The 24,635-nt window shown below is 65.4% G+C and overlaps 2 protein-coding genes across 4 annotated transcripts; both read right to left on the minus strand.

Moving 5' to 3' along the window:
* On the minus strand, positions 1-17,500 carry USP2 (ubiquitin specific peptidase 2). 2 transcript variants are annotated; one of them, XM_030022776.1, is made up of 13 exons: positions 15,786-17,500; positions 10,558-11,321; positions 2,802-2,852; positions 2,385-2,508; positions 1,943-2,054; positions 1,753-1,863; positions 1,521-1,585; positions 1,324-1,427; positions 1,170-1,250; positions 938-1,016; positions 724-831; positions 369-489; positions 1-253 (listed from the first exon to the last, which is right to left on the minus strand). In XM_030022776.1, exons 2-13 carry the CDS (start codon positions 11,278-11,280, stop codon positions 166-168), a joined length of 1,767 nt encoding a protein of 588 aa, XP_029878636.1. In that variant the 5' UTR covers positions 11,281-11,321; positions 15,786-17,500; the 3' UTR covers positions 1-165. The 2 variants fall into 2 exon arrangements, with proteins under 2 accessions (XP_029878636.1, XP_029878637.1); XM_030022777.2 differs by lacking the exons at positions 10,558-11,321; positions 15,786-17,500 and adding an exon at positions 5,571-6,051.
* Positions 17,501-17,596: 96 nt separating this feature from the next.
* Positions 17,597-23,766, minus strand: THY1 (Thy-1 cell surface antigen). Of its 2 annotated transcripts, none has more exons than XM_030022778.1 (4): positions 23,637-23,766; positions 20,941-21,022; positions 20,469-20,804; positions 17,597-19,788 (listed from the first exon to the last, which is right to left on the minus strand). In XM_030022778.1, the coding sequence occupies exons 2-4, from the start codon at positions 20,975-20,977 to the stop codon at positions 19,676-19,678; spliced, it is 486 nt and encodes a 161-aa protein (XP_029878638.1). In that variant the 5' UTR covers positions 20,978-21,022; positions 23,637-23,766; the 3' UTR covers positions 17,597-19,675. The 2 variants fall into 2 exon arrangements, with proteins under 2 accessions (XP_029878638.1, XP_029878639.1); XM_030022779.2 differs by having other exon boundaries at positions 23,633-23,750.
* Positions 23,767-24,635: the final 869 nt, after the last annotated feature.

Genomic DNA, 24,635 nt, shown 5'->3' on the forward strand with positions numbered 1-24,635 from the left:
GTCCTTGCCTGGGATCTGCTCCTGGCTGCCTTCAGCCTCCCACTGCAGCCACCTCAGGGTCTCTCCTCTTCACCTCCCTCTTGCACCTGGGGGGGCAAATGGCCGAAACCTGGAGGGGCCGGCTCTGAGGGGTGGTGCAGGGGGTCCCCAGGGAGGCAGGGCTGGCTACATGCGGGAGGACGGGCTGGCCAGCTCGTAGAAGAGCAGGTAGGCGTCGCTGCTGCGGACGTGGCTGGATGACATCGGGGTAACACTGTGGAGATGGGGAGATGTGCTGTGATACATGGGGTTGAGGCACCGGGATGCCCTGGGCAGGGAGTCCCTGCTCGCCCCAACCCCGCAGCTGCCCGTCCCACACGCAGCCTCACCGGGAGTCGTTGAAACTGTGCCACTCGCTGGAGACGGGGCTCTTGCAGTAGGCAGTGTAGTGTCCCCCCATGGTGGTGCCTGAGTGGTTGGAGACGGCGTAGAGGTTGTAAACGGCGTGGTCTGTGGGGAGCAAGGGTGGTGCTCAGCCATGCCAGCTGCTGCCCCGCTGCCCCCCAACATGCCAGCATGGAGCTGGGACCAGAAGGGACCAGCACCCTAGATGGCTGTGGCTCCCACCCCCCGTGCCTCTGCCCCCTGCCACAGGCTGCAGCACCCTGGGGGGCACGAGGGACCCTGCCAGGAACCTCCGGGAGCCCAGGGCTGGGCTGGAGCCACGCAGGGCCTGGCACTCACTGCAGCTCTGCGAGGCAAACTCCCGAAGGTCCAGGTCCTTCAGCTGGAAGTTGACGAAGGTGGTGAGCTTGCTTGTTCGTATCCTGGCCTCTGAGAAGCGCTTCAGGTCTGGGGGGTCATGTCAAGGAGCCGAGGGACAAAGAGGAGCCCGTGAGGAACCACCTGCCCCCCGCCCCCAGCACCCCCTGGCCCTGTCCCTCTGCCTGAAGGATACGAAGCACCAGGATCTTGGGGAACTTCTGGATGCTGAATTTCTTTGTGCACCTTGTCCTGGCTTTGCAGCGACAACATGTCTGCGGGAGACAAACAGCACAAGCAAGAGAGTGAGGACAGGCCAGCCCCACCGGGCACCGAGCCACCAGTCCTGGCAACACAGGCATGGGAGGGAAAGGGGCCCAGCCTGCACCAAGGCAAGCCCACCTGCCCCCGTGCCCCATGCCCCATACCGGTTTCTCGTCCCCGTCCAGCACGTCCTCTTTGGTGAAGAGCCGTAGGCAGTCCATGAGGGTCACCTCCCCGTAGCCTTTCTGTGGGAGCACAGCACAGGTCAGGGACAGGGTGTGCGGGGCAGGGAGTTGGGGGTTAGTGGGGACCCCTTACCTTGGGGATGGGCAGGGACAGGTCCCAGAAGGGGTCAAAGGCTGTGGAGCAGTAGCCGCACTCGCTGCAGGTCAGCGAACTCTTCAGCTGCCCAACAAAGAGGTCTGGTGGGGATGGGACAAAGCAGGGTGAGAGCCGCGGTTCACAGCCCCGCTACCAGTCCAGCCCTGCCCTCCTCTCCCCACGGCCCTGCTCACCGCCAATGCGGCTGTCCTCCCTCTCCTGGTACCTCCTCCACATCTGGCGGCTCTTCTCATCGTCACTGCAAGAGATGGGGAGACAGAGCGGTGCTGAGTGTGGCCTGGGGGACACCAGCTCTGGTGACCCAGCCCAGAGGGACCCGCGTGGTCACTGTCCTTGGGCTGGGCTTGGAGGCAATGAGCTTGTCTGTGGGGCTCGTCCACTGCCTCTGCCCCAGCCAGCACTTACGGGAGGTGGTCCAGGGTGTCCGTGCTGGCCCGTGGCCGCACCAGCACACGGTTCACCTCACTGTGCAGCCCATCGAGGAGGAACCGCAGGAACTCCTGTGCATCCTGCTGGCTGCAAGACACGGGGCATGGCCAGTGAGCAGTGGCAGGGGTCAGCTTCCCTCTGCCACCCGTGCACCAACACCCCTTACTTGTAGCCAACAAAGCGGGGAGCATATCTCTGGATCTGCGTCTTGAACTCGGAGGGGCTCACGCTGTCATTGGGGGACGAGGTCCAGAGCAGCTGAATCAGCTTTGCAAACTCTGTGGGCAGAGAGGCAGGTCAGCAGCACAGCTGGCCCTGGCCAGCTCTGGTGGCACGGCATTACTGTGCCCTCCAGGGGAAAGCTCGGCACCCCACCCCGGGGTCCCTGTGGCCAGCCCTGTGCCCTCTGGAGACGGGACCCGATCCTCCCACTGGCTGGGCACCCACAGCACAGCGCCTGCCCCAGCAAGGCTGGGGAGAAGCACCGACCTCTGGGTGGGCATCCCCCAGGACATGGGGTGGCCCAGGGGGGCAAGGACGTGCTGCAGGGATGTGCTGCAAGGAAGCCCCACAGGGTGTGGAGCCAGGGGCTGGTGACTGAGGGTTACCTGACATGAGTGCAGTGCGCATGCGGCTGTTGTTGTTGAGGTCCCGCAGGTACTGGTTCTGCAGGCAGTAATCCCGCAGCTCCTTGGTGTTGCTCAGGCACTGCAGGATGGAGTTCATGAAGCACTGGAGGAGGCAGAAGAGAAAACCATGGCAACGGGAGGCAGAGGGAGGCAGGCGGTGGCAGGGGGACACCTGGGGCGGGCGGGCAGAGGATAGGGACGAAGCAGTGCAGAGCACGGGAACCTCTTCCTCAGCCAGCACTGTTGGGAGTGGGGTGCAGGGAGCCGCCAGGGTGAAAGTGTGGGTGCTGGGGGCGAGGTGAAGGGACAGGGCTCCCCACTGCCCCACAGATGTGCCTGCAGAAGTGCACGGTGCGAGCTGGGGCCCCGCAGCCAAGTGCCCGGGTAAGCACTCACCGTATTGCCGAGGTTTCGCAAGCCGGTCAGTCCCTGCACCGCCTTGGAGCTCTGCAGAGAGAGGGAACAGGTCTGAGACAGTGCCTGGCACAGGCTGGCTGTGCCTGTCGGCAGCCCAGTGAGGCCACAGGCCACGGACATCCGTGTGGAGCAGACCCTCAAGTGCAAGCAGAGGCGCCATCCCCCTGTGAGCACCACGGGCAGAGCCAGCACCATGGCTGCTCTCTGCACCAGTTGTATGCAGGACTGTGGCCAAGGAGCCAGCGGGAAGCCACGGCTGGCCTGCCCCATCCTGCTTGCCTGGCTGCTGCTGCTTGGCTCCCTGGCCCAGGGCAACACAGGGCTCAAAGTTCTCCCTGCCTGGCGACACTGCTGCCCCATGCCCTGGGCTGCAGGCCAGGCCAGCCGCTCCTGCTATCTCCCCTTGCCAGCCCTGTGTCCCGGGAAGCTGGGGGGGGTTGCAGTGCCCCGTGCCTGCCCCATGGCTGCAGGAGGTGCATGGTGCCCCACTGCTGCCCACCTTGTCCACACCGGGTGTCCCCTCCAGGACACCCGGCACAAGTGCAGCCCAGACTTTGGCACAGCTGTTTTACGGGATAAAGTCCACCTGGGAAAGTGCAAGCCCAGCCCTGCAGCAGTCAGCCCAGGGAACGGGGCTGCATGCCCAGCGGCGCCCTCCCAACCGCTTGCTGGCCTGGCTGGGCTGCGCCTGTGCCACGGGGCTCTTTGAGGTCCCCAGCTACTTCCTGAGCCAGGCAGGCTCACGCGAAGCAGAGACGGGCACAGGCAGCTGGGCGCTGGGGCAAGGAGGCATCGCCACTCTTTGCTGGAGAGACCGAGAATGCAGAGGGGTCTGGGGAGCCACAGGGTTGCTTACCCCTCTCGCAGCATGGGGGACTGGGTGCTGGTGGGGATGAGTGGTGGGAGCCCAGGGGCCCTGCTCCCAGCCCTCCATGTGAGCCCAGCACAGAGAGTAGCGGTGGGGGGAACCGCCCTGGAGCTGTGCCTGGAGCAAGTTGGGGGAGGGCAACAGGGCTTGCAGGATCAGACTGCTGATCGTGCCCCCCCAGCTGCCCAGGTTTTAAGGATCCTCAGGCGAACGCCCCAGCTGCCCACCCCAGGCCTGAGGAGGGGGAGGAGGAGAGGAGGGGAGGGGGCCCAGCAGCTCCGAAATAGCAGCAGCTGGTGTGTGTGTGGGAGGTGCTGAGCACCCAGCCCTGACAGCAGCCCAAAATAACCCAGATCCAGTTACACGTGCTCCTTAGCGATGGTGCAGGCATCACCCACCGCAGGGGGGACCAGCACCAGCGGGGACTCGGCCACCCTGTGTGGGCGCACGTGGCTCTGCCGGACTGACCGGGTACCCTGTGTGCCATGCGAGTGCCCCTGCGGAGCCCAGCGCACCAGGGGTGTCTCCATCCATGGCCGGCCGCGGCGCTTAGTGCCCGGGGGGTGCCACTGCAAAAGTGCCAGGCAAGCCCACCACTTATCCCCTGGCAGGGACACCCAGGCCACGGAGCAGGCTCAGCTAGGCAAGGGGTGCCAGCAGGCCATGGCGGGTCAGTGGCACACCATGGCTGGAGGAGCTGGCCTGGCCCTGGTCCCTGAGCAGATGGGGCTGAGCAGGCAGCAGGAGATGTGGGTCTGTGTCCCAACAGCCTACATCCCTTGAAGGGGCCAACCCCCCCCGCAAGGGTGCTGCTCGCGTCCCCATGCCTATTGCAGGGAAGGTCACGGTGCCGGGGGGGTAGCAGCAACTTCTGGGAGCTGCCCCAATGTGCCCCAGCCACCCCCACCTGGACGCTGCTCATCCAGTTGCCCTATTCGGGCAGCTCCCGCTGTGTGTCAGGAGGGACCGGAGTATCCCGCCAATGTGGGTGCAAACCTCCCCATGGACCTGGCATTTGCGTGCTACCTAGGCCGCCCTCACAGAGCCTGGAGCAACCCAGGGGAGGGCCGCGGCTGGTGGAGGGGCGGGGGGGGCAGGTGTTCCCATACAATGGCACAAGCCTGTGTGCACTGAGGTCTTATTCCCCCCCCCCCCCAGGGTTTTCCCTCCCCTGGGTGACTCAACTCCAGCTAATCTCCCTTGCCCGTCCAGGGCTTTATCTAGGACACGGCGCTCGCTGCTCAGAGGCGGTGAAGGAGAGCTGGCTCACGCGGTGGCGGCTGGGGAGTCCCCGAGGCTGCACTGCAGGAGGGGAACGAGGGACAAGGGATGGGGACAAGGGACAAGTTCGGGACTGTCCTGCCCCGTCCGGGTCTGCATGCCGAGTGCCTGTTGGGGAGAGCCGGAGCCGGAGCAGCCAGACTTACATAAGTGCCCAGACCCTGTCCTCCCCGCCGCTCGCCTCTCCTGTCCCCACAGGGAGAGATCTGCCCCAGCGCTGTGGCTCCAGGGACAGCCACGCTCAGTCCAGCGACACTGCCAAGGGGCTGGCATGGCCAGGGGCCCCCTTCCTGCGGTGGGTAGGCTGGGGCACAGGTACCTGGCCAAGGTCACTGCAGGGGCAGGGCTGGGAGAGGGACCCAGGTGTCCCGACGCGTGCTTTCACCTGCTCCCTGCCCCTCCCGCGGGACACCGCGGCACCTCGCCCCCACGGCCAGCCGGGACGGGCACCCCCCCCGGGCACCCCATCCTCTGGCAAGCGGGATGCCGTGGGGTACCCCAAGCTCCCCGGCGAGGGCAGGGGCTGCCCCCTCCCCGCGCCGCTTTCTCTGCCCCCCAAGCCAGAGGGCAGGGGCTGCAGGCAGCCGCAGGGCTCGTACCTTGGTCTTGTTGAGGACGAGCCCGACGAAGGTGGAGACCAGCAGGGACCCTGGCATGGAGGTGCGGGGACGCAGGTCCTTGTGAAGGTCGGGGAGCGCGGGGGGCTCCTCGGGCAGCGTCACCGTGTAGGAGTCCCTCATGACGGCCCTGGCGGGCACGGCCGGAGGGCGAGGGCCAGCGGCGGGGAGGGGGGTGCCGGGTGGGCGCCCCTCGCCTCGGGCCAGCTGAGGCCTGGGGCACGGGGTCAGGCGCCCGGCCTCGCCGGAGCCCCGCCGCCGCGCTCAGAGCGTGCGGTGCCCGGAGCCGGTGCCGGCTCTGGGGCTGACGGCACCTGAGCGGCTCTGACATCAAATGGGTGGAGGGAGAGGCGGCGGCCGGGCTCCGTGACGGCCAGCCCCCGCCGCACCGCGTGGTACAGCCGAGCTGGGAGCCAAGGGGGCCCGCGAGGGGCGGCTGCGCCCGTGGGCCGCGCTGCCGGCACGCCGAGCCCCTGGCAGCGGCAGGGCCCCGGCACGGCGGGGCCTCTGGGGAGGGTGCGGGCGGCCCCCCCCCGCACCCCCCGACCCTGCCGGCAGCTCTCGGCAGCAGTGCTCGCGGCGCTCCGGGGTGCCCGGCCCCCAGCACCCCGACACCGGGTGTCACGGGGGCAACGGGGCGCTCGGTGCGAGGTGGCAGCCGGAGGGGCGCCTGCTCCTCCGGGGCTCCCCCCCCCCCGCTCCTGGGGACCAGGGCTGATGGGACCGGCTCCCCTGCCCTGGGCGCGCTCGCTGCCAGGACTGAGCTGGGTGGGTGCTCGGCAGAGAGCGGGTCTGCCCCGGCCGGGGGTCGCTCACCAAAACGGGCTCGGTAAAACTGGGGCACTGCCGCAGCGTGTGGGTGCAGGGGGTGCCGGTACCCGGAGAGGGGCTGAGGGCCGTCTCGGAGGGTTGTGGGGCTCCCGGGCGCGTGCCTTCCCTGCAGGGCCGGTGCCGGGCCCCCAGGCAGTGCCATTTCGGGGGAACTGAGCGACAGCAGACCGTGCGTAGCCCCCTCTTCGGGGGATGCATTGGCACTGAGCTCAGAGGGTATTTCAGTGCCTTGCTTCCTTCGCTGGGGGAAAACTCCCCCCAAATCCTGTGTGGAGCAAAGACCCCATCTGGTGTCTCCCCTCCGAGCGCTGGGTAAACCGAGGCATGGAGCGGGAAAGGCTCCGGCTCTTCTCCTGCAGCAAGGGCAGATGCCGAGGCTGGCAGGGAGCCCGGGCGTCCTGCGTCCTAGTCCTGCGTCTCCCTCTGCTTCACCCCTCTGACCGCAGCAGGGCGAGCGACGGAGGCTTGCGACTGCTGTGCGTGCCCAGGTGTCTTACCCGCCCGCTCAGGGAAATTTCCATGGGCGACCGAGGAAGGCAGTGCAGTGCGCTCAGGCTGCTCTGAAGACAGCCAGAGCCTCCAGCCTCACTGAGGGGGCTGGAGGCACCGAGCAGAGGCTGCTTTCCTCCCATGCCAGCCCCCACCAATACACCCCCAGCCAGAGCCAGTGGCTGCTGTGTCAATCCTAACTGCTGCAGATGCAGACTCCCCTGTCCGCGGCACAAGCTCTGCACAGCCAGTGGAGGGGCTGACTGGGGGGGGGGAGGGAGACAGACTATTTTTGGCACCAGCAAAAATATCTGAGGAGGCATCTTGCAGCGTTATTCATCTGCAGGGCCAGGGCTTTTTGCATCACAACAGGATGCTCGTCGTAATCCCCGCTTGCGTGTGCGCGCATGTGTATATATATATACACACCCCGCGGTGTGTACACCGTACACACGCAGGGACACAGCGCGCGCACGGGGGGTGCGCACCCCACCAGCCTCGCGCAGACGGTGTGGATGCCCTGCAATGCGCTCCCACAGCCCCTGCAGGTCACATCCTGGGCCCTGGGGCCATGGCACAGCTCCCCAGTGCGTGTACCACCGTACCAGTGCTGCACATGCCAGCCAGGGCTCCCGCCACCCTGCCCTGCAGCCCGGCGGGTGGCCCGAGGGCAGGGCAGGGTGTACCCTGGTGCACAGCCTGCCCCAAGCACTGTGCAGGTTGCTAGTGCAGCACTCTCCGTGAGGATGCAACCGTGCCAGCAAAGCCGGTTCCGTGGCAAGAGGGGTGGCATTCAGCCACACCCCCTGCTGAACCGCATGCCCCGGTGACATTGGGTGCCCTGGGCCAAGGACCAAATTCCCCTCCAGCCAGAGCGGCATGCAGGCTCTCAGGGCAAGGCTGGAGCAGGAGAGAGAAGGGGAGCCCCGGTGGGATGGTATCACTCAGAGCCAGCTCCCTGCCCTCAGCTGTCCCCTCTGCAGCGGTGACCTTCTGCCACGGGCAGAGGTTGCCACAGGCCCGGTTGGCACTGTGAAGGCAGGCAGGGCCAGGACTGGCTGCAGGCCAGAGACGTCAGCTGCTCAGGATGGGACTGCGGAGAGCTGCCGGCGATTTTGTGGGTGGCTCTGGCCTTCTGACCCTATGTTCACCCAGGGTGGTTAATGGGGCGGCACAGCCCCAGTCCTGCCCCCCACCAGCCTGCCCTTCCCGGGAGCCAGCACGGCCCTGCGCGAAGCCAGCGGCTCGGCAGGCACGGCCACTCGCTGCAGCTGCACGCACCTCCCTTTGCCCCGCGGGACGGTAAACCGAGGTGCAAAGTGATGGTGTGGGTAGGAACAAATGTGGGCACCCTCGCCTCCCGGCTGCAAACTCCTGCGGATGGTGGTTCGTGTGGTGCAAAGGCAGGAGGTGGCTGGGGAAGAAGGGATGGAAGGAGGCACTGAGCCAGCCCCGCCATGCCCTGGCTCCGGCAGGAGTGGGTGCTGCTGGCACTGCCCTCGGGGCTGGGTAATGGGGCAGAACCGATGGCAGTGCCAGGGCTGCAACATGCACTTGTTTCCGGCACCTGGCATGACTGCAGGCACCCAAGTCTGTTTTACGATTGGTACATTTGCTTCCCGCTTGGGAAAGGGAGGAAAAAAAGCACAGGAGTGGAAAATAGCAGGTGTGCTTGCCAAAGCACCAAGGAAACCTAAGCCAGTGTCACTGATCCAGCCTCCCTACCTGCCCCAGCAGCCAAGCCCTGCTCTCCTTTGCCACCCATCAGCCCTGGCAGACCACAAGTTTGGGAGTAGCGCAGCCATCCCACATCGGAGCGGTGTGTGGGCACCTGGGGGTGGGGACCCCTGCCCTACCAGTGGTGGCAAGGGCTTCAGTGAGTGCCCGTGGCTGCTGGGTCCTGGTGTGGGAGGGGGAGGCAGGAATTCCCTTCCACAGCAGGGCTCCTCCACTCACCCAGGCCCCCCAGCTTGCTCCCTGGCCCCGGCGCTGGGGGCCATGGACCAGGTAGGTTGGGCACAGGGGGTCCCACACCAGGGCAGGGTACTGCTGGCGCCGCATGTGGTGCAGCTGGTTCTGGGGTGGAGGGTGGGGAGGAAGGGGCAGGCGAGATGCTGGCAGCGGGCTGTGATGCCGCACCCCCTCCATTGCCCCCGCTCCCGTGCCTAGGGGCTGAGGTGGGTGTTTAAAACCCGGATGAGCGCCACGGAGAGGGAAGCGGGGAGCCAGACCTGCCAGAAATGGGATGGGCGGCTCTGGAGGGACAGGGGGGAGACCTTCCCCATCGAGCGCCAGCTGTGGACACGTGGCGGGCAGGAGCGGCCACCTCTCCTCCCTACCCCATGCCTCCGGCTGTACCTCCCCAGTCCAAGGGCATGGGCCAGACCTCCAGGCTGCTCCCACAGCCCTCTTCCCAGGCCCTTGGGCACAGGGAGGGATGTGGGGGCACTGGCTGAAAAGGGAAAGAGCTTCCTCTCCAGCTTGCAGGGAAGCAGAAAAGAATCCCCCAGCCCTTATCCTCCCTGTTTGTTGGGCGATGGTGGAACAGAGCCGCAGGGAAGCAAAGTGCAGGTCAGACCCTGCACCAGGGCAGACTGGCCTCCACCATGGGTGAATGAAGGCTGACTGGAAAGGGAGTGGGAGACAACGCGAGCAGAGCCTGACCAGATCTTGGAAGAAAACCTGAGTGGAAAATTACCAGGCTGCTCCCCTGCGCGCCTGAGCCGGGCTGCGTGTGTGATGCCTGCTCCCGGCCCGGGCTGAGGCTCTGGGGATGGTGCAGCACTGATTGATACCTGGGGCACAGAGTGCCTGCCACCACGTGTGATGCTGTACGGAGCAGCCACTGCCATGGAGAAACTGCTGCTTCCCTGGCTGCCACGACCCACACTGGGGGCTGGGGCATAGGGCCCCAAGATGGCAGCAATAGACCGTGCCAGGGATCAGGCATCACAGGGCACCGGTGAAAAACCTGACCGACAGCTGGGCACTGAGTCACTGTGCCAGAGCCAGCACCAGCCAAACCAGCCTTCCCAGCTGGGTGTCTCCAGCAGGGCAAGTGCCCAGCCCAGTCATGTCACCTTCTCCAGCTGGGACGAGGCAGCAGGAAACCCTCTTTGGCCCTGCGCTGGACTGGGGCTGGGAGGGAGCAGAGGGCAGGGGTTGTGGGCACAGCCAGCTGTGTGGGGACACAGCTCACTGTGTGCACCCATGCAGGTTTGCACGGACGGGGGTGTGAGTTTGCCCGCATGTGCCATCACCCGCTGTCACGCACGCATGCAGAAAGGTGCGGCGCACACGCCTCTGCCAGCACAGGGGCACCCTTAGCCACAAAGCACCCGTGGGGAGCCCTGCTCCCAGCAGTGCAGGCAGCGAGGAGCACAGCCCCTCAGAGGACACCTGCCTGCCTGCACACGGCTGTCTCAGCAGCTCTGGCCCAGGACTGCTGTGCCAGCAAGGGCGGCTTGAAAGGTCAGCAGCAGCCCTGCGTGGCACAAATGCAGAAAACTGAGGCACGGAGCAACGCACCGAGATTCCCAGGGAGAGCGCGCAAGGTGCCTCGGTCTCCCCGGCTCAGCGCAAGCGGGCATGGTCCACGTATGCCATTGCAGCGCAGCTTTGTCCCCCACCCCCAGCAGGCGCCACGTACCGTGGGGTCCCGGACAGGCATGTCGCAGTAGCCATCGTTCCTCTCGCAGGGCTGGCTGGTGCAGTGCGTGCCTGAGGGAGGCAGGGTAGAGCCGAGGGAGGCCTGTGAGGGGCTGAGGGGGCCAGTGGGGAGGCTGCCATGGCTGCTTTTCCTCCCGTAGCTCTCCAGGTAGCCGCGGACGTAGTCGGAGCGTGTGGCAGCCTGGTAGAGACCCTGCAGGGTGCCGAGTTCCTGGCGGCCCCGGGTGCTGAGGGGGCCGAGGGTGGGCGAGTAGGCACTGTCCGAGGTGTGCAGCCCCGAAAACTCCCGTGCCAGGTCCGAGTGGCTGATGGATTTGCGGCGGCTGAGAGGTGCTGTGGTGGGCAGGTAGCCCGGGGGGCTGCTGGGGGCCCCTGCGAAGGTGTAGCATGCACCCCCGCTCAGCCCGCTGCCGGGCGGCCGGGTGCGAATGTATGTGGGGCTCAGGCAGATGCTGGAGTCAGGGTACAGGGGCAGCCGGCTACTGTCATAGCCACTGGTTGGGGACAGCCCTGTGTGGTGGTAGCGGGGAGAGCCCAGGTAGCTGGTTTTGAAGCCGATTTTGTTGCTGTCTGCATAGGATGTGGCCAAGGTGGATCCATAGGAGGTGTACGAGCTGTAGCCGCTGGGCACCTTGCTGTACGTGGTCTCGGCATAGCGGGACGAGTCGACGTACCTCTTCAGGGTGGAGGAGAGCTGGGACATGCTGGAGGCTGGGGCTCAGCGGGCTCTCCTGGAGGCATCGACTGCAAGAGAAGAGGCCAGGGGTCAGCTTCCACGGGCCACGGTCAGCACTGGGCCATCCACCACCAGCATTCACCCAGTAGCTCTCTGGCTCCTGCCTTGCCCGGAGACCCTGGGAGGGGCGGGCAGGCAACAGCGGGAACCCAGGGGATGAAGGGTGCTGTGGGTGCAGTGTGGCCATGGCTCCTGCCACCTCCCAGCCCTCCTGGAGAGCCTGGGACAGCAGAGCCCAGCTGGCACTGCCACCCATGTGCCTTCGGGCACCTTCTACCACAGAAGTGAACCGTGGGGCACAGCCAGAGGCACCCAGCATCCTGGCACCCACAGTCACCGAAGCCAAAGGACTGCAGCGGACACCTCTGCCCCAGCCCTGGCGTCTCTGCCACACCGTCCCGAGGCTGTCCCACTCTTGAGGCTGGAGAGATGTCCCCATTGCTCCTCCAGATGGGAAGCAGTTGCCTGGTCACAGTCATGATGCTTAGGCCCAACTCTGGCTGAGATAGGCAGGCAGGATGGACCGATCCAGCCAGCCCAGCACCTTCCCCTGGTTATTCAGAGTGAGCGCTGGGGCTTGGCAAGGGGCTGGCATTTCCAGCTCACTCCAAACCCTCACCGTTTGGCTGAGAGGGAAACGGAGGCAAGGTCAGGAAGTCAGCACAGGAGTCCTAGCTGTCCATCCCTGCTCATCACTTGGTGCCCGGCACCAGGCAGTGGGTGAAGACCTCGGTGCAGCCGCAACCACCCAGGGGCCTTGGGGTACTGTGCAGACAGCCAGGGATCCCCTCATTGCAGAGGCCTGACCACCCAAGCAGCCTGCCCGTCTCCCTGCCGCGGCTGCCCCCTGCTAGCCTCCCATCAGTTATTCAAGCCGATGCGAGTCCTCCCAGTGAGGCGGCTGCTGTGCCCTCGCCAGTCAGGCAGAGCCAGCCTGTAGGCGTGGGCGACAGCCCAGCACTCGGTCCCCACAGGGAGCTGGTGGGTGGCTTCTGCCCCATGGCACCTGCACGGGGCTGGAGAGGAGCATGCGGGGGCCAGGGACAGAGGCGCCCAGAGCACACGCGGAGCCAGCCTGGAGCTGGGACAGGGCAGCGTGGCAGGCAGCAGCCTCCAGTGCCTGCAAATGCAGGCTGTCTGGAGCCGGGGGAAAGTTTGCTCTTGGCACGCACGCTGTCAGGCTGATGGCTGGTCCCCTACCTGTCCTGGGGCTGTGGCTGGCACCGGGGCGGGCAGGACCCCAGCCGAGCTCCTCTGTCCTAGCGTTGCTGGCGCTTCGCTCCCCGGGTGCCTGGCGTCCCTTCCCTGGCAGGACAGTGGCTCATGTGGCTCTGAGAGTCTCCAGTCACCCGGGAGATGACCCTGATTCAAAGGCTTTTCCCAGCCCAGCCGGGGCGGGCTCTGGCCCGGCTCCAAGCCAGGAGGTGACGGAGACGGTGCCTGGCCAGGCCCTCGGCCCTTGCGCAGCCCCAGCAGCACGCAGAGCACATCCAGGCTTGGGGACAGGCACTGGATCCTGGGCAAGAGGAGCCACCACAGCGTCACTCCCTGCCTGACCATGGCGGGGGGACCCACGCTCCTGCTCAGAGCCCAGGAGTCCCCAGGCATGCCTGCCCCAGTGGGACCCCCTGCCCAGGGGAGCCGGCAGCATCCCTCTGCAAGTGCCACCTCAGGGACAGAAGCCACCCCAAGTCTCCCTGCTGCGGCCACAGCGCATGCGCCCTGCATTTTCCATGGCAGGCAGCCGAAAGTGATCCCCATGAAACTGGAGTGGCAGAAGGGAGCCATGCATTGAGGGGACAGGCCCCCTTGGCTCCACAGACGCTGGGGCGAGGGGTGAGGTGGCTGCGGTGGCTGCGGTGTCAGCTCCCCCAGCCGCCCCTGCCCATCTAACCCTGGCACGGAAATGCCCTGGGACTGCTTTTGGGAGATGGTGGTGAGAAGCACCATCCAGCCACCATGGCCTCCTGGCCAGCAGCCTGGCTTTCTGGCCAGCTGGCTGCATCCCGGTTGCTGTTGTTATTGCCCAGGGAACAACCATCCCACAATGGAGAGGAAACTATTTACAAGCAAGAGCAAGGTGGAGCGCACAGACCTGTTTGGGAACGGAGGCTGAAGGGTGAATAATCTGCTCCCAGGCAAGGACTCCACGAAACACCCAGCTCTTCCTGGCCAGGCTGCGGTCACCCTCGCCAGCACTGGGAGGGCCCAGGAGTGGTTCTGCCAGCCGGGATTTGACATGCACGGTGGGGAATTTTGCTCAGAGGGACACGGTACCCCAGCCAAGGGACTGGCACCCACTACGGGCGCCAGAGAGCGACCGAGTCCCTCGGCTCCCAGGGAGCACATGCCTGGCTGCCTGCCTTGCTGGGACACAGAGCAGCCTGGTACAGGGACCCTCCCTGGGCTGCCCCTGCTCCCCACCCCCCTAGCCAGGAGAGGTGATTTGGGCTTGGGACAGGTGCCTCAGTGCCGGGACAGCCCCATGCCGTCACCCACTGCCGGCGGTGCCTGTGCTCTCCGACAGCACCCCGTGCCATCGCCCACTGCCAGCGACGCCCATGCCCTGCCGCTGTGCCGTGCCACCGCCGGCACAAGCGGCGGCTCCCCGTGGGTGTGCGCAGGGTGCCTCTGCCCCCAGGAGAGCCGCCGGCTCGGGAGCGGGAGGGCAGCAGGTGCTTTCTGGCAGCAGGACAGGTCTCCCCGGGGCAGCACGTGCCCTGGGGATGCGGGGGAGCTGATGGAGGGATGTGGGGCCCGGGAGGGGGAACCTGCCCCAGACACACCGGCTAACCCGTCGGCATTGCGGGAAGAGAGGTCTTACCACGGAGGACTGCTGCATCTGCTAGGACTGCCTGCGCTGCGGAATCCCCATGTCACATCAGAGCAGACCCAAGGGCTGCGTGAGAGCAGAGCGCGCCAGGAGCCAGAGGAGCTGAGGGGGTGTGAGAAAACCCCGGTTCCTCCCATCGCTTCCTGGCCCCTCCCTGCCCGTAATAGTGCTGAGCTTTGCTGCTGCCTGGCAAAACCCTGGGGCTGGCATGGCTGAGTCAGGCCTCCTGCACCCTCATCATCCTCGCGGGGTGTCAGGGGAAGCTGAGGCACAGGAATGTCCGGTCCACCATCACGTGGCCAGGCAGCAGCCAGCACCAGAGACCCGGGAGCCGGGACACTGTGGGGCTGCTCGGGAATCCCGCCCCGGCCTCCAGCTCCGGCAGCCTTCCCAATGGGAAGCTCAGCCCGAAGCTGGGAGGCAAACCCTTCACCCTGGAGGCAGAGGAGCAGAGGCCCCGCTCCTTCTCCAGCCGCTGTCCTCTGCCGGAGCCCTCCTGCCCGTGGCCCGGTGGCAGCTGTCCCCCTCGGCAGCCGTGGAGCCCCAGAGCAGGCTCAGCTTACACAGCACCGGCTCCATCCAAGGTGTTACGGCACAGCTGCTTCTCGCTTACGCAGGCTTGGAGCTGCGTCCCCCGTCCCCCGAGACACAATGTCCCAGCCTGGAGGTTACGTGGGAGTTCCCAGCCCTCCGCAATGGTGGACGCGGAGGGGGGAGCCTGTGTGAAGTACCTTGCCTGCTCCAGCTTTCAAGTGGTTTGGGGCGCAGGGGCTCCACGTCCAGCACACGGTGCTGGAGGGGTGGGACGGTCTCCTGCCCATTCCCCGAGGGGAACCCTCTGGGTATCTGCATTTCCCTCTAGGAAGGGTGGCCCCGAGCAGCCCTGGGAGGCACGTGCTACAAAGCGTTTGCTCCCTGCAAGGGGCCAGAGTCACCAAGGGGTGTCCTCGATCAGCAGATAGAGACCCCAGGGCCCCGCCGGGGCACTGCCGGCAGCCCTTTTCGAAGCCCTGCTCCAGCACTGGGGAGAAGCCGCCCTGGCTCCAGCACTGCCCCCCCCCCCCGCACACCCCAGAGTGACGGGACCTGCCCGAGGTCACGCGTGCAGCTGGGGCCAGCCTGGCCAGGGCCCTTCCCCTACCACCCACTGGGCCTGAGAACCCTCCAAACTCATGCCATGCGAGCTGGCTGGGAGTCATCATCCTGGACTCGCTCTGTGCTGCTGACACATACCCACCCGGCTGCAGAGCCTGCTACTCGTTGCTCCCGGGCCACCCCCCAGGCAGTAAAACTGCAAACCCACAGGGAACCTTGACGTAAGACCCAGGGCATGTTATTGCTTTGAGGTCTGCGGGTGGAAAAAAAGAAGGGACCCCGGGGAAGTGCCTGGGTACGCAGCTCTGCCCACGCTGGGGGATGAGGAGGGTGCCGGGGAGTGCGTCTCGCTGGTGGAGAGCTACGAAGTTTTCGTGCGTGAACTCTGAACCTGCTCTCTGGAGATGTAGAGACTACAGACCTCTCCCTCATGGTTTTACCCAGCCAAAGGAAGAGGGGGGCAGTTTTGCCGCCGCCTCTGAATCTCTGACGCCGCAGCCCCCTTTCCTGGGGCCGGTGTCCCCGCGGCACCCCTTCCACTCACCTGCGTGTTGGTCGGCTGGACGGACGACCGGCGGCTGGTCAGGGGCACGAGACTGGCATGGTGAGGGGCGAGCGGCCAGTCATGGGGTGATGCCGGCAGGGCTGAGCGCGGGGAGCCGATCCTGCCTCCTCGGGGCGCTTCCCCTGGGGCCAGAGGAGAGTGAGCGATGCGAAGGGGCCAGCAGCACCCAAGCCCTTTGCAGGGGACAGGCCACCCCACGGCTCAGATCCTCCACCCTGCAGGGAGCGGACGCAATGGCCAGAGGGGGCCGAGCCGGAGGGCTGTGGGGCCACGTAAAAACGCCACCGCAGAAATTCAGGGCTCAGGTTACCGGCTAGATAAATATAGTGTCTTTATCTGACCTCACAGGGCGATGAATCCTCCTCTCGCATTCCAGCTTCGGGAGGCTTAAAGGGGACGTGAACCTGAGGGGGCTGGTGGCCCACGGCAAGGGGGTGCTGGGAGGGGAGGCTGCGGAGGCAGCGGGGGCTGTGGGAATGAAGATGGATGACTGAGGGTAAGTGTGGGGAGGGGAGAGATTCGGGGAGGGACATGGACGTCCACGATGGAAAGGAAGGACAGAGGCTTAAGAGAGGGAGCGAGGTGGGACACAAATTGGTGTGGGGGTCAGGGCGGCAGAAAGAGGGGGTGCCCGTGGCTGCCAGTAAGGTCTGGAGCAGAGCATCAAGGTGAGGGGAAGGGGTGCTCTGGGTCTTGCACCCCTTGGGGCAAGCCGTAGGGAGAAGAGCCCCCTAAGCCTGCAGCAAAGGTGTATACGGGGCAGCCAGCGTGGCTGTGTGGGCACAGGAGCACCCACCCCTCGTGGCTCCACGGGGCTACCGGGGCACCCACCCGTCACCGCTCCCGGACACCTGACCCACCCAGTGGGGCCTCACGGTATGCTGGCACCTGGGTGGCTGTGACTCAGCGAGCACCTGCTGAGCATAATTAGGAGGGATGCAATTATGGTGGCATTTTCCTCCCTCCTGCCTGGCTCCAGCCCTTCAACAGGGAGGGCCACACAAGGACCGCGTCTGGGCGTCACTCTGGGAGGCTGCTATGGGGTCACCAGCAGTGTTAGGGGGTGGCGGCAAGGCCCTGCTCCCAAACCTAAGGGTGAGCATGCCCCATGGTCCCCAGCTCCCAGGGCTGCATCTTGACCCCGGGCAGGGAGCCGTACATGGCTGCTCCGGCAGAGCTAGAGGACGTGGGGGCCCTTGGCCGCCCCACAGGCAGCGTGCAGGCACGGGCGCGCAGGAGGGACCCTAGCATGACAGGCACACCACCCTGGGGCCAAAAGGTTCAGGACGCATGCACCCACCCAGACCCGCTCCCGCATGTGCTCCCGGCCCTGGCAATTCCCTCCCCGGAGGATGGCGGGGCCAGGACCAGCTCCAGGGTGCCCGCTCGTACCTACCCCGCTTTGCCTCCCTGCCGGCACGGCCGGCAGCCCTGGCCCTGAGCTCACAATGGGGTGGGGGGTGGGGGGCCTCCAAGATGGAACAGGGGGGATAGGGACAGGGACGGGATGGGGATAGGGGCAAAAGGCCTGGGCGCAGGGGTCCATGCTCCAGGTGGGCAGGAGAGGGTCATCCTCCCCAGGGAAGGCAAGCCTTGTCCCTGCCTGCTTCTCTCCCACAGGGCTCGGGCTGCTGGAGGCCCTGGGGGACACAAGGTGGGGGCTGCTCGGGAAGGGTGTCCCCCCCAGCAGGGAGGCTGAGGGCACAGGCTGTCCCTGCCCTCACCGCAGGCTGGAGCCCAGCCCCGCCACAGCCCCTCGCCCCACCGCCGCACACACGGGTGGCCGTGGCTCCAACACACAACCTAGGGTTTTATTGTGCAGACGGAGGAACACTCCTGGAGGATAGGTTTTTTTGTTGTTGCTTTTCGTAGGGTTCTTTTTTTTCCCCCTTAACAGAGTTTTTTTTACGACAAGCTGTGGAAACAACTACAAATGTTCACAAAAAAATGAGACTCGAGACGCATCCACGCTCTGCAGGCTGGGCTCTGCGCCTGCCCCGGCGCTCACCAGCAAGCCCAGGGAGCTGGGCGCAGCCAGACCTCAGCTATATACGGCCTCAGCAGCACTAGACAGCAAGCAAGCAGGCAGGGATGGGCAGGGAACCGGCATGGGGGTAGGAGGCAGCTTGCGGTGTCCGGAGAAGAGGAAGGAGTGGGGAGCAGCTGCTGTGAACTGCTCTCAGCCGTGGCGGCACAGCCCAGGCTGCACGGGTAGCTCATCGGGGCTGGGGCTCGCCCCATGGACCCGGATGCTCCTGCCTGCATCTTCCTCTGCCCCCGTGCCCTCCCCTGAGCAAGGGTGCAGCAGGGCCAGCCCTCTGGTCTCTCTCCCCATGGCCGTCTGGGCTGCTCCTTGCCCGGGAGCTGCCAGGTTTCGGGGGGGGCCGGGGCAGCAGCCCACCGGCTCCTCCGCGTCCCGTGGGGCATCGGGGCAGGCCTGGGCTGGCGGGATGTGGGCTGTGCTCGGCGTCCCTCTCCCCACTCTTGCCGACCCCTGGGAAGGTCCTGGCCTTACTGAGGTGGTGGCCAAGAGCTGGGCTGCCCTTAGGCCCTTTTCTGCTCTTAAATGGAGACAAGAAAATGCTGAAAGGGAGGAGGGAGAAGGGAGGGGGCACATGGGCTCTTCCCAGCGGCATGGTGGGACCGGAGGAAGACTGTGCTGGAGGAAGGCAGCTCAGCCTAAGCAGGGCCAGGTACTGGGAGGTGTGCCATGAGGAAGGATCGGGGCCCCCAGATGTTTCCTCGGGGAAGACAGGGTGACAGTGCAGAGGAGTCCCTGCAGAGACCTTGGGGTCACACTCCCGCAGGGGAGCCCCCTCCCCACCAGCCTGCCCGGATTCAGCTCCGGGCACCTCAGGGAGGGGAGCAGGGGCGAAGGCAGGGCTGTGGCTAGCTCAGAGAGGCTCTGCTTGCCTCCACTGTGAGCGGGTGTTGGCAGCAATTCTCTCGTCACAGCTAAGGGCTGGTCCCCAGGGAGAGCAAGTGGTGTCCCGGGCTTGGGCAGCCCAAAGGTACCAGATGATGTCTGGAGGAGGCCTCCCTTCCACCTCAGCTGTAAAAAACAGATTAGGAAAAACTTGTTGCCAAAGCACATTTGCAGTGAGCCCCCTCCCAGGGCCCGAAAAGAGCCCAAAGGAGGCAGGGGCATTTGACGGGCGTCTCCTAGACCTGCTTCCCTCTCTCCTCCCAGCCTGGCCAGGCCCAGCATCATCCCGTGCCTCCCCTGCTCCCTCTGTGTCTTCCCTGCTTGCTCTGAGACACAACTTGCCTCGTGCCCCCTCCCAATCACGGCAACTCGGGGTGACTCAGGATGAGAGGAGCAGGCTGAGAAATCAGGAGGTCACCTGGCTAGTGGGCAGGGCAGGTTGGGGATGCTGGCAGCCCCCTCTCCTCCAAGGGCTGTGGGCACAGCACCCAGCACAGGGACCCCTCCGCACGCTCTCGCATCATTTCTCTCTCTTACCTGCTAATCCAGCTGTCTTTCCCCAGTTGAGAACAGGCAAACCCCAAAAGTTAAAGGGATGGGAGAAGCGGGCTGTGCGGGGCTGAGGCTCCAGTGCTCCCAGCATGCGCAAACCAGTCAGCCTACCGAGCGGGGAGGTGCGATGGGAGAAGCAATGCTGCCTAGCGGAGCCACCATGCTTCGGAGCAGGGCATGTGTGCGTGTGATGGTGGGTCTCGGCACAGGACGGTGGTTAGCGTTAGATATACGGCTATATAGAGATAACACAGAGAGGTTTCACTTGTTCCAAACGGTTCAGCTTCTCTTTCCAAGGGCTGCGTTCTGGCGGGGGAGGTGGGTTTGCTGGGGTATTCGGTGTGTGCGTGCGTGAGTGTGTGCGTGTGTGTGTGTGTGTGCGCTTTTCCTTTCACAGGGACACGAAGTCCACGGCTTGCAGGAGAGGCAGGGAAAGGAGAAGCAGCAGGAGCCACGAAGTGTTCTGGATCAAGAGGCTGAAGCCGGCACATTTCTCCAGTTTGTCTGTGAGGAGAGGGAACAGGGAGGGAGAGAAGAGCCACAATGAAATCCCTTGGGAACAGAGATCAGGCTGGGTGTTATAAGGGGTGCTGGGACTCGGCTTCTTGCCTTTTCTCTGCCACAGAAATGCAGCAAGTCTTATCCTGGCCCCTTGCTTGTTTCTCCTCTCACCTTGTGCCCATGTAGCGGCAAAACTTTTGGGGGCACAGAGACCCTGGAAAGCATAACCCTGCCTGTGCCTGACCGAGGTGACAAGGGGATGGGCACCAGGTAAGACGAAAGGCTCTGCAGCTGGAGGACTGCTCCTGTGGGATGCATGGAAAATCTCCACTGCGCTCCTGCTCTGGACCACATACACCTTCAGTCCTTCACCAGCAGACTTGTTCCCTCTGCTGGGACTGACTGTGAAGCATCACCTATGGGAGGACACCTGGGCAATGGACCCGAGGCAGGGCCCGAGAAAGGCAGGGGTAAGCAGTCTGAGATGGGGCAGAGCGAGGCCATCTGTGGGGCTGACTGCTCTGCTTGCAGTAGGAAGGGCATGTAAGGGTTGGGAAACATTTATGGCGCTCAGGGAGGGTTTGGGGATACCATAGGGGGTTGTGGATTTCTCTGCTGGCCCTGCCAAGCCAAGGAGCAGCTGAGAAGGAGGGAGAGAGACCAGGTTCCGCTGCCTGTCTCACCTTTGATGACAGTGATGTTCTTTATCTGGTTGCCGGTGTAGTCGTTGGTGGCCTTCAGCTCGCACATGTAGACACCCTCATCGCTAGTGGTGAAGCTCTGCAGGTAGAGGCACACCAGGTTCTTGTGCATGGTGACATTGGCTCGGCTCCGGTAGATGTTCTCGGAAACGCTGATGGTGCTGTGGATGACGTGCTTCCTGTTGTCCTTGGTGATGCTGAACTCATAGGTCAAGGGGTTGCTGGTTTTGTTCTCATAACGGCAGTCCACCCGGAGGCTCTGGCCCAGCAAGCAGGCACTCAGGTCCTTGATCATCTGGCAGTGGGCAGCCTGGAGGACTGGGAGAGGCAAGCAGGGGTTGGACAGGGAACAGCAAGCACTGGGGATGCCCATGCAGCCTCCTGGCCCTTGCCTGGCTGCTCTGGGCTGAGCTCACTGGAGAGCAGGGAGGGGACGCACGTCTGCCAGCTGTACCTGTCAGGATGACAGCGATGCCGACGGTGGGGTTCATCTCTCTGCTGAGGTGCCCAGTGGCGGCTGTCACTGAGAGGGGAGCCTGGGCAGGGAGAGAGAGAGGCGGTTAGCCAGGCCGTTGCCCCAGCGCACAGATGCAGGCACTCGGTGGTGCAGACATGGGCACACGTGGCACAGGTGGGCAGGCTGCCTCTTCTCACACAAATGATGCTCTATAGCCTGCTCCTCATCATGATTCACTGCACAGGGACCGGCTGGCCCGGCAACGAGCTAGAGAATCGGGCACTGCGTGTCTGGCCAGCATCACCTTTCCGTATCCCCAGGCAATGCCAGCCAAGCTCTCTTTTCCCTGTCTGGCTCCCCCACGCCAGACATGAAATGAGCGTGGCACAGACCTGCAGTTGCCTGCAGCGAAGCCTGCGTGCGCTGCCTTCCCCTCCTTCTTACCCTGTGCCCAGACTGGGTGCCCAGTCAAAGGATGGGCAGGAGAAATCAGGATGTGCCCTGGTGACTACGCATCATGGCCGGAGGGCTGTGTCTCACGACCCTCCCTCAGCGCCGGCAGGCGCCAGGCCTGCCAGCTCCCTTGCGGCTCCAGCGGGTGAGCTCAGCAAAGATGACTCATTGCGATGCAGTGAGGGAAAGGGGCCAAGAGCAGCGAGAAGGAGGGACACGGCAGCTGGACAGGGAGCCAAGACTGCCAAAGGATGGCACCACGTCTCCAGGGGCTGAGCCGAGCCTGGCTGGCCACAGCGTGGAAGGGTTTTGGGGTGGCAGAGTCCACCCTCTGGGTCCCTGGCCCGGTGCCTGTCTCTCTTCAGGCTGCCTCCTGGTCTGTGTGGGTAAGGGGCCTGCAGATGTGCCATCAAAACCCCAGGGCTGCTGACAGTCCAATCCAGCTGAAAGGAATCAATTACAGGTTTGCAGCTCAGCCAAGCAGCCGCATAGGGAATCCAGCCGCAGATATGCGGAATGGAGGGAGAGGGTGGGGGAGCAGCAAAGCAGACACCAGGGCTGAAGGACACACTGAGCGCCTGCAGTCGGTCCTCCAGGCTGGGGATGTGGGGCCAGGTCCAGGAGGGGGAGGTAAATTATCACCCCTTTGGGACTCCAGGCTGGCAGAGGGGACAGCAGACCCCCAGTTTGCTCCCTCTGAGCCTGGCTAAGAATTCAGGGAAAAGCTAGGAATTGCCTGCACCGCAGCCAGCTGGATTTTTGTTTTTAGCATTTTTTGGGTCTTTTATACAACATTCTAGGAGGAAATACCAAAACCATTTGCTCACTCTGAAGCTGTGAAAGATCTCTGTATCTGCAGCCCCGAACCCTGGCTAAGAAGAAAAATTCCCTTCTGTTTAGTCTTGACAACCAAGAGGTTGCAAACAGGGGCAGAGGCACGATGGAGGAAGTCTCCTCTGGGTTCCTAGAAACTGGCCCCTGTCCCTTGCGTTGTCATTTCTCAGCTCTGACCCACCCCTCTGAATGTCCCTATCTAGGTCACAGCCAGGCTTTCCTCCAGAAAATCAGTGCAAATAAGCTCCCAGAAAGGGGGAATTCCTCCTGTCTATGTGCAAAAGCACTCAGATCGTCTAGGCTCTGGGTTTGGGAGCCCTTGGCTCCCTCGCACCCTTCCTCTCCTCCTCACAGCAGTGCCGGGAGCAGAGCTAGCCAGCTAACTCTCGCTCCGGCGTGATCCCGGGGGCTTTGCGTAGGGACAGGACTCTCGAGGAGGGCACCATCGGAGCGACTCCAGCTCTTGCAGAGCAAGGCTTTCCGTCTCTACCACCTGCTCGGGGCCACGCCATGTTGGTACCTCTGTGCCCGTCACCGTGACAAGCTAAGGGTGACAAACAGGCTGCGGGGATGGAGGCGGGGGGGGGGGGGGGGGCGTCGGGGATGGAGGCGGGGGGGGGGGGGGGGGCGTCGGGGAAGAAGAAAGCCAGACCGATGGGCTGGGAGAAACCGAGAGCCCCAGGAACCCGGCTGCGCTCGGGGGTGGGGTGGGGGGGCTGCCAGCAAAAGGGGGGTGCATGGGGGCTGCCGGCTGCGCCACCCGCGCAAGGAAGAGCGAGACGGGCGACGCCTCTGCCCGGGCCCTGCGAGCTGCCTGTCCGTCCCGTGTCCCCCCCCCCCCCCCCCCGCCCACCCTGCAGGGAGCGGGCACGCGTGTGGCAGCGCGTGGGAGCCGGCGGCGCGGGGCGAGGCTGGCGGGCGCGCGCACAGGCGTGCCCAGGGAGGAATGCCGCAGTCCCGATCCTCGGGGCGGGGGGGTGTGGTGTGGGGTGTGGGGGGGGGGTGCGGGTGGGCGTGTGGGTGTGTTGAGGGGCACCAGCATCAATGCGAAAAAACCGCAGAGCGTCTCCCTCGGTGACCGCCGCCCTCCGGAACCAGCCTCTCCCCGGCGGGCAGAGCATCCCGAGCAGGGGCGAGAGGCTACCTCGGCCCCGCACGCCGCCACGCCCGGGGGCTGCCGACCCTCCCCGCGCCGTCGCCCCCCTCCCTCCGCCTTCCCCGGGCGGCGGCGCCAGCGACGGGCCGCGCTCCCCCCCCCCGCCCCCGCCGCCCCTCCCGGCCACCGATGCTCCGCCGGCGGGGTCCTTCCCGCGGGGCCGCCCGGTCCGCGGCACGGCAGAGCCGAGCGGGGCGGCGGAGACGCCCGGGCCGGAGCTGGCGGGGGTTGCCAGGCCGTGCCTACCTACCTGCCCGGCGCTGTCCGGTGCTGCCCGCGCTGCCGCCCGCGGGGCTGCCGGCGCTGTCCGGTGCTGCCCGCGCTGCTGCCCGGCGGGGCTGTGGGCGGCGCGGCGCTCCCGCAGTTTGGGAAGGGCCGGGCGGGCGGCCCCAGCAAATCAGGGCCGGGCGGCGTCACGCAGGCTCGGCCCCCGGCCCTGCGGCGCCGGGGGGGGGGGGGCGCGGGGGGGGGAGGGGGACCCTGCCTCTGCGGGCCTGCTCCCGCTCCCGCCCCCGCCCCGGGCTGCGGCCGCCCCGGCCCCCGGGGGGGGTCGGGCCAAGGCCGGGGCGCCAGGTGGGGTGAGGGGGGCTGGGGAGGAAGGAAGCCCCCTTGGGCGGGGGGGGGGGCAGGGGGGGTACCGCCGGGGCGGCCCCTCAGCCTGGCCCGGCCGGGACGCGCACCGGTGCAGGGGGCCCCGTTCGGACCCCTTCCCCCCCCCCCCCCCCCCCCCCCCGCCCCGGTTCCCCTCTTTCTGCAGGCTGGAAAGGGCGACAGATCCCCATTGCTATGGGAACATCACATTTCACAGAAGAGCTGCCAACCCTCATCCTCCTCGGCAACGTGGGAGTTGTTTTGCTGGAAGAGGAGGGTGCTTCGGAAGTGGAAAGCAATTAGCTTGGGCTTTGCTGAGGAAGGGGGAGGTATTCCCCCTGCCCAAATGAGTAGGGCTCAGGTGTCCGACGAGGCCAGCCTGCACCAAGTCACCAAAGACCCATGGAACGCAAGTCCCTTCTGCATGGGAAATGGTGGCGGGAATGGCAGGGGACGCAACTGAAGCTCCATCTGTGGTGGCACTGGCCACAAGCCTTAAGTTTTAGGCCCAGGGCTGGTGGCAGTGAGGACACAATGAAGGGCTTGCTCCCCACAAGCTCCCATCGCCATGTGGTTGGGAAGGGGCTAAGCAGAGCTGCCTCTGCACAGGCAAAATATCTTTGGACCCAGAAAGCAGCCTGGCGAAAGACCTTTTCCC

The sequence above is a fragment of the Aquila chrysaetos genome, chromosome 8 (genome assembly GCF_900496995.4).
Source record: "Aquila chrysaetos chrysaetos chromosome 8, bAquChr1.4, whole genome shotgun sequence".
Lineage (NCBI taxonomy): Eukaryota > Metazoa > Chordata > Aves > Accipitriformes > Accipitridae > Aquila > Aquila chrysaetos.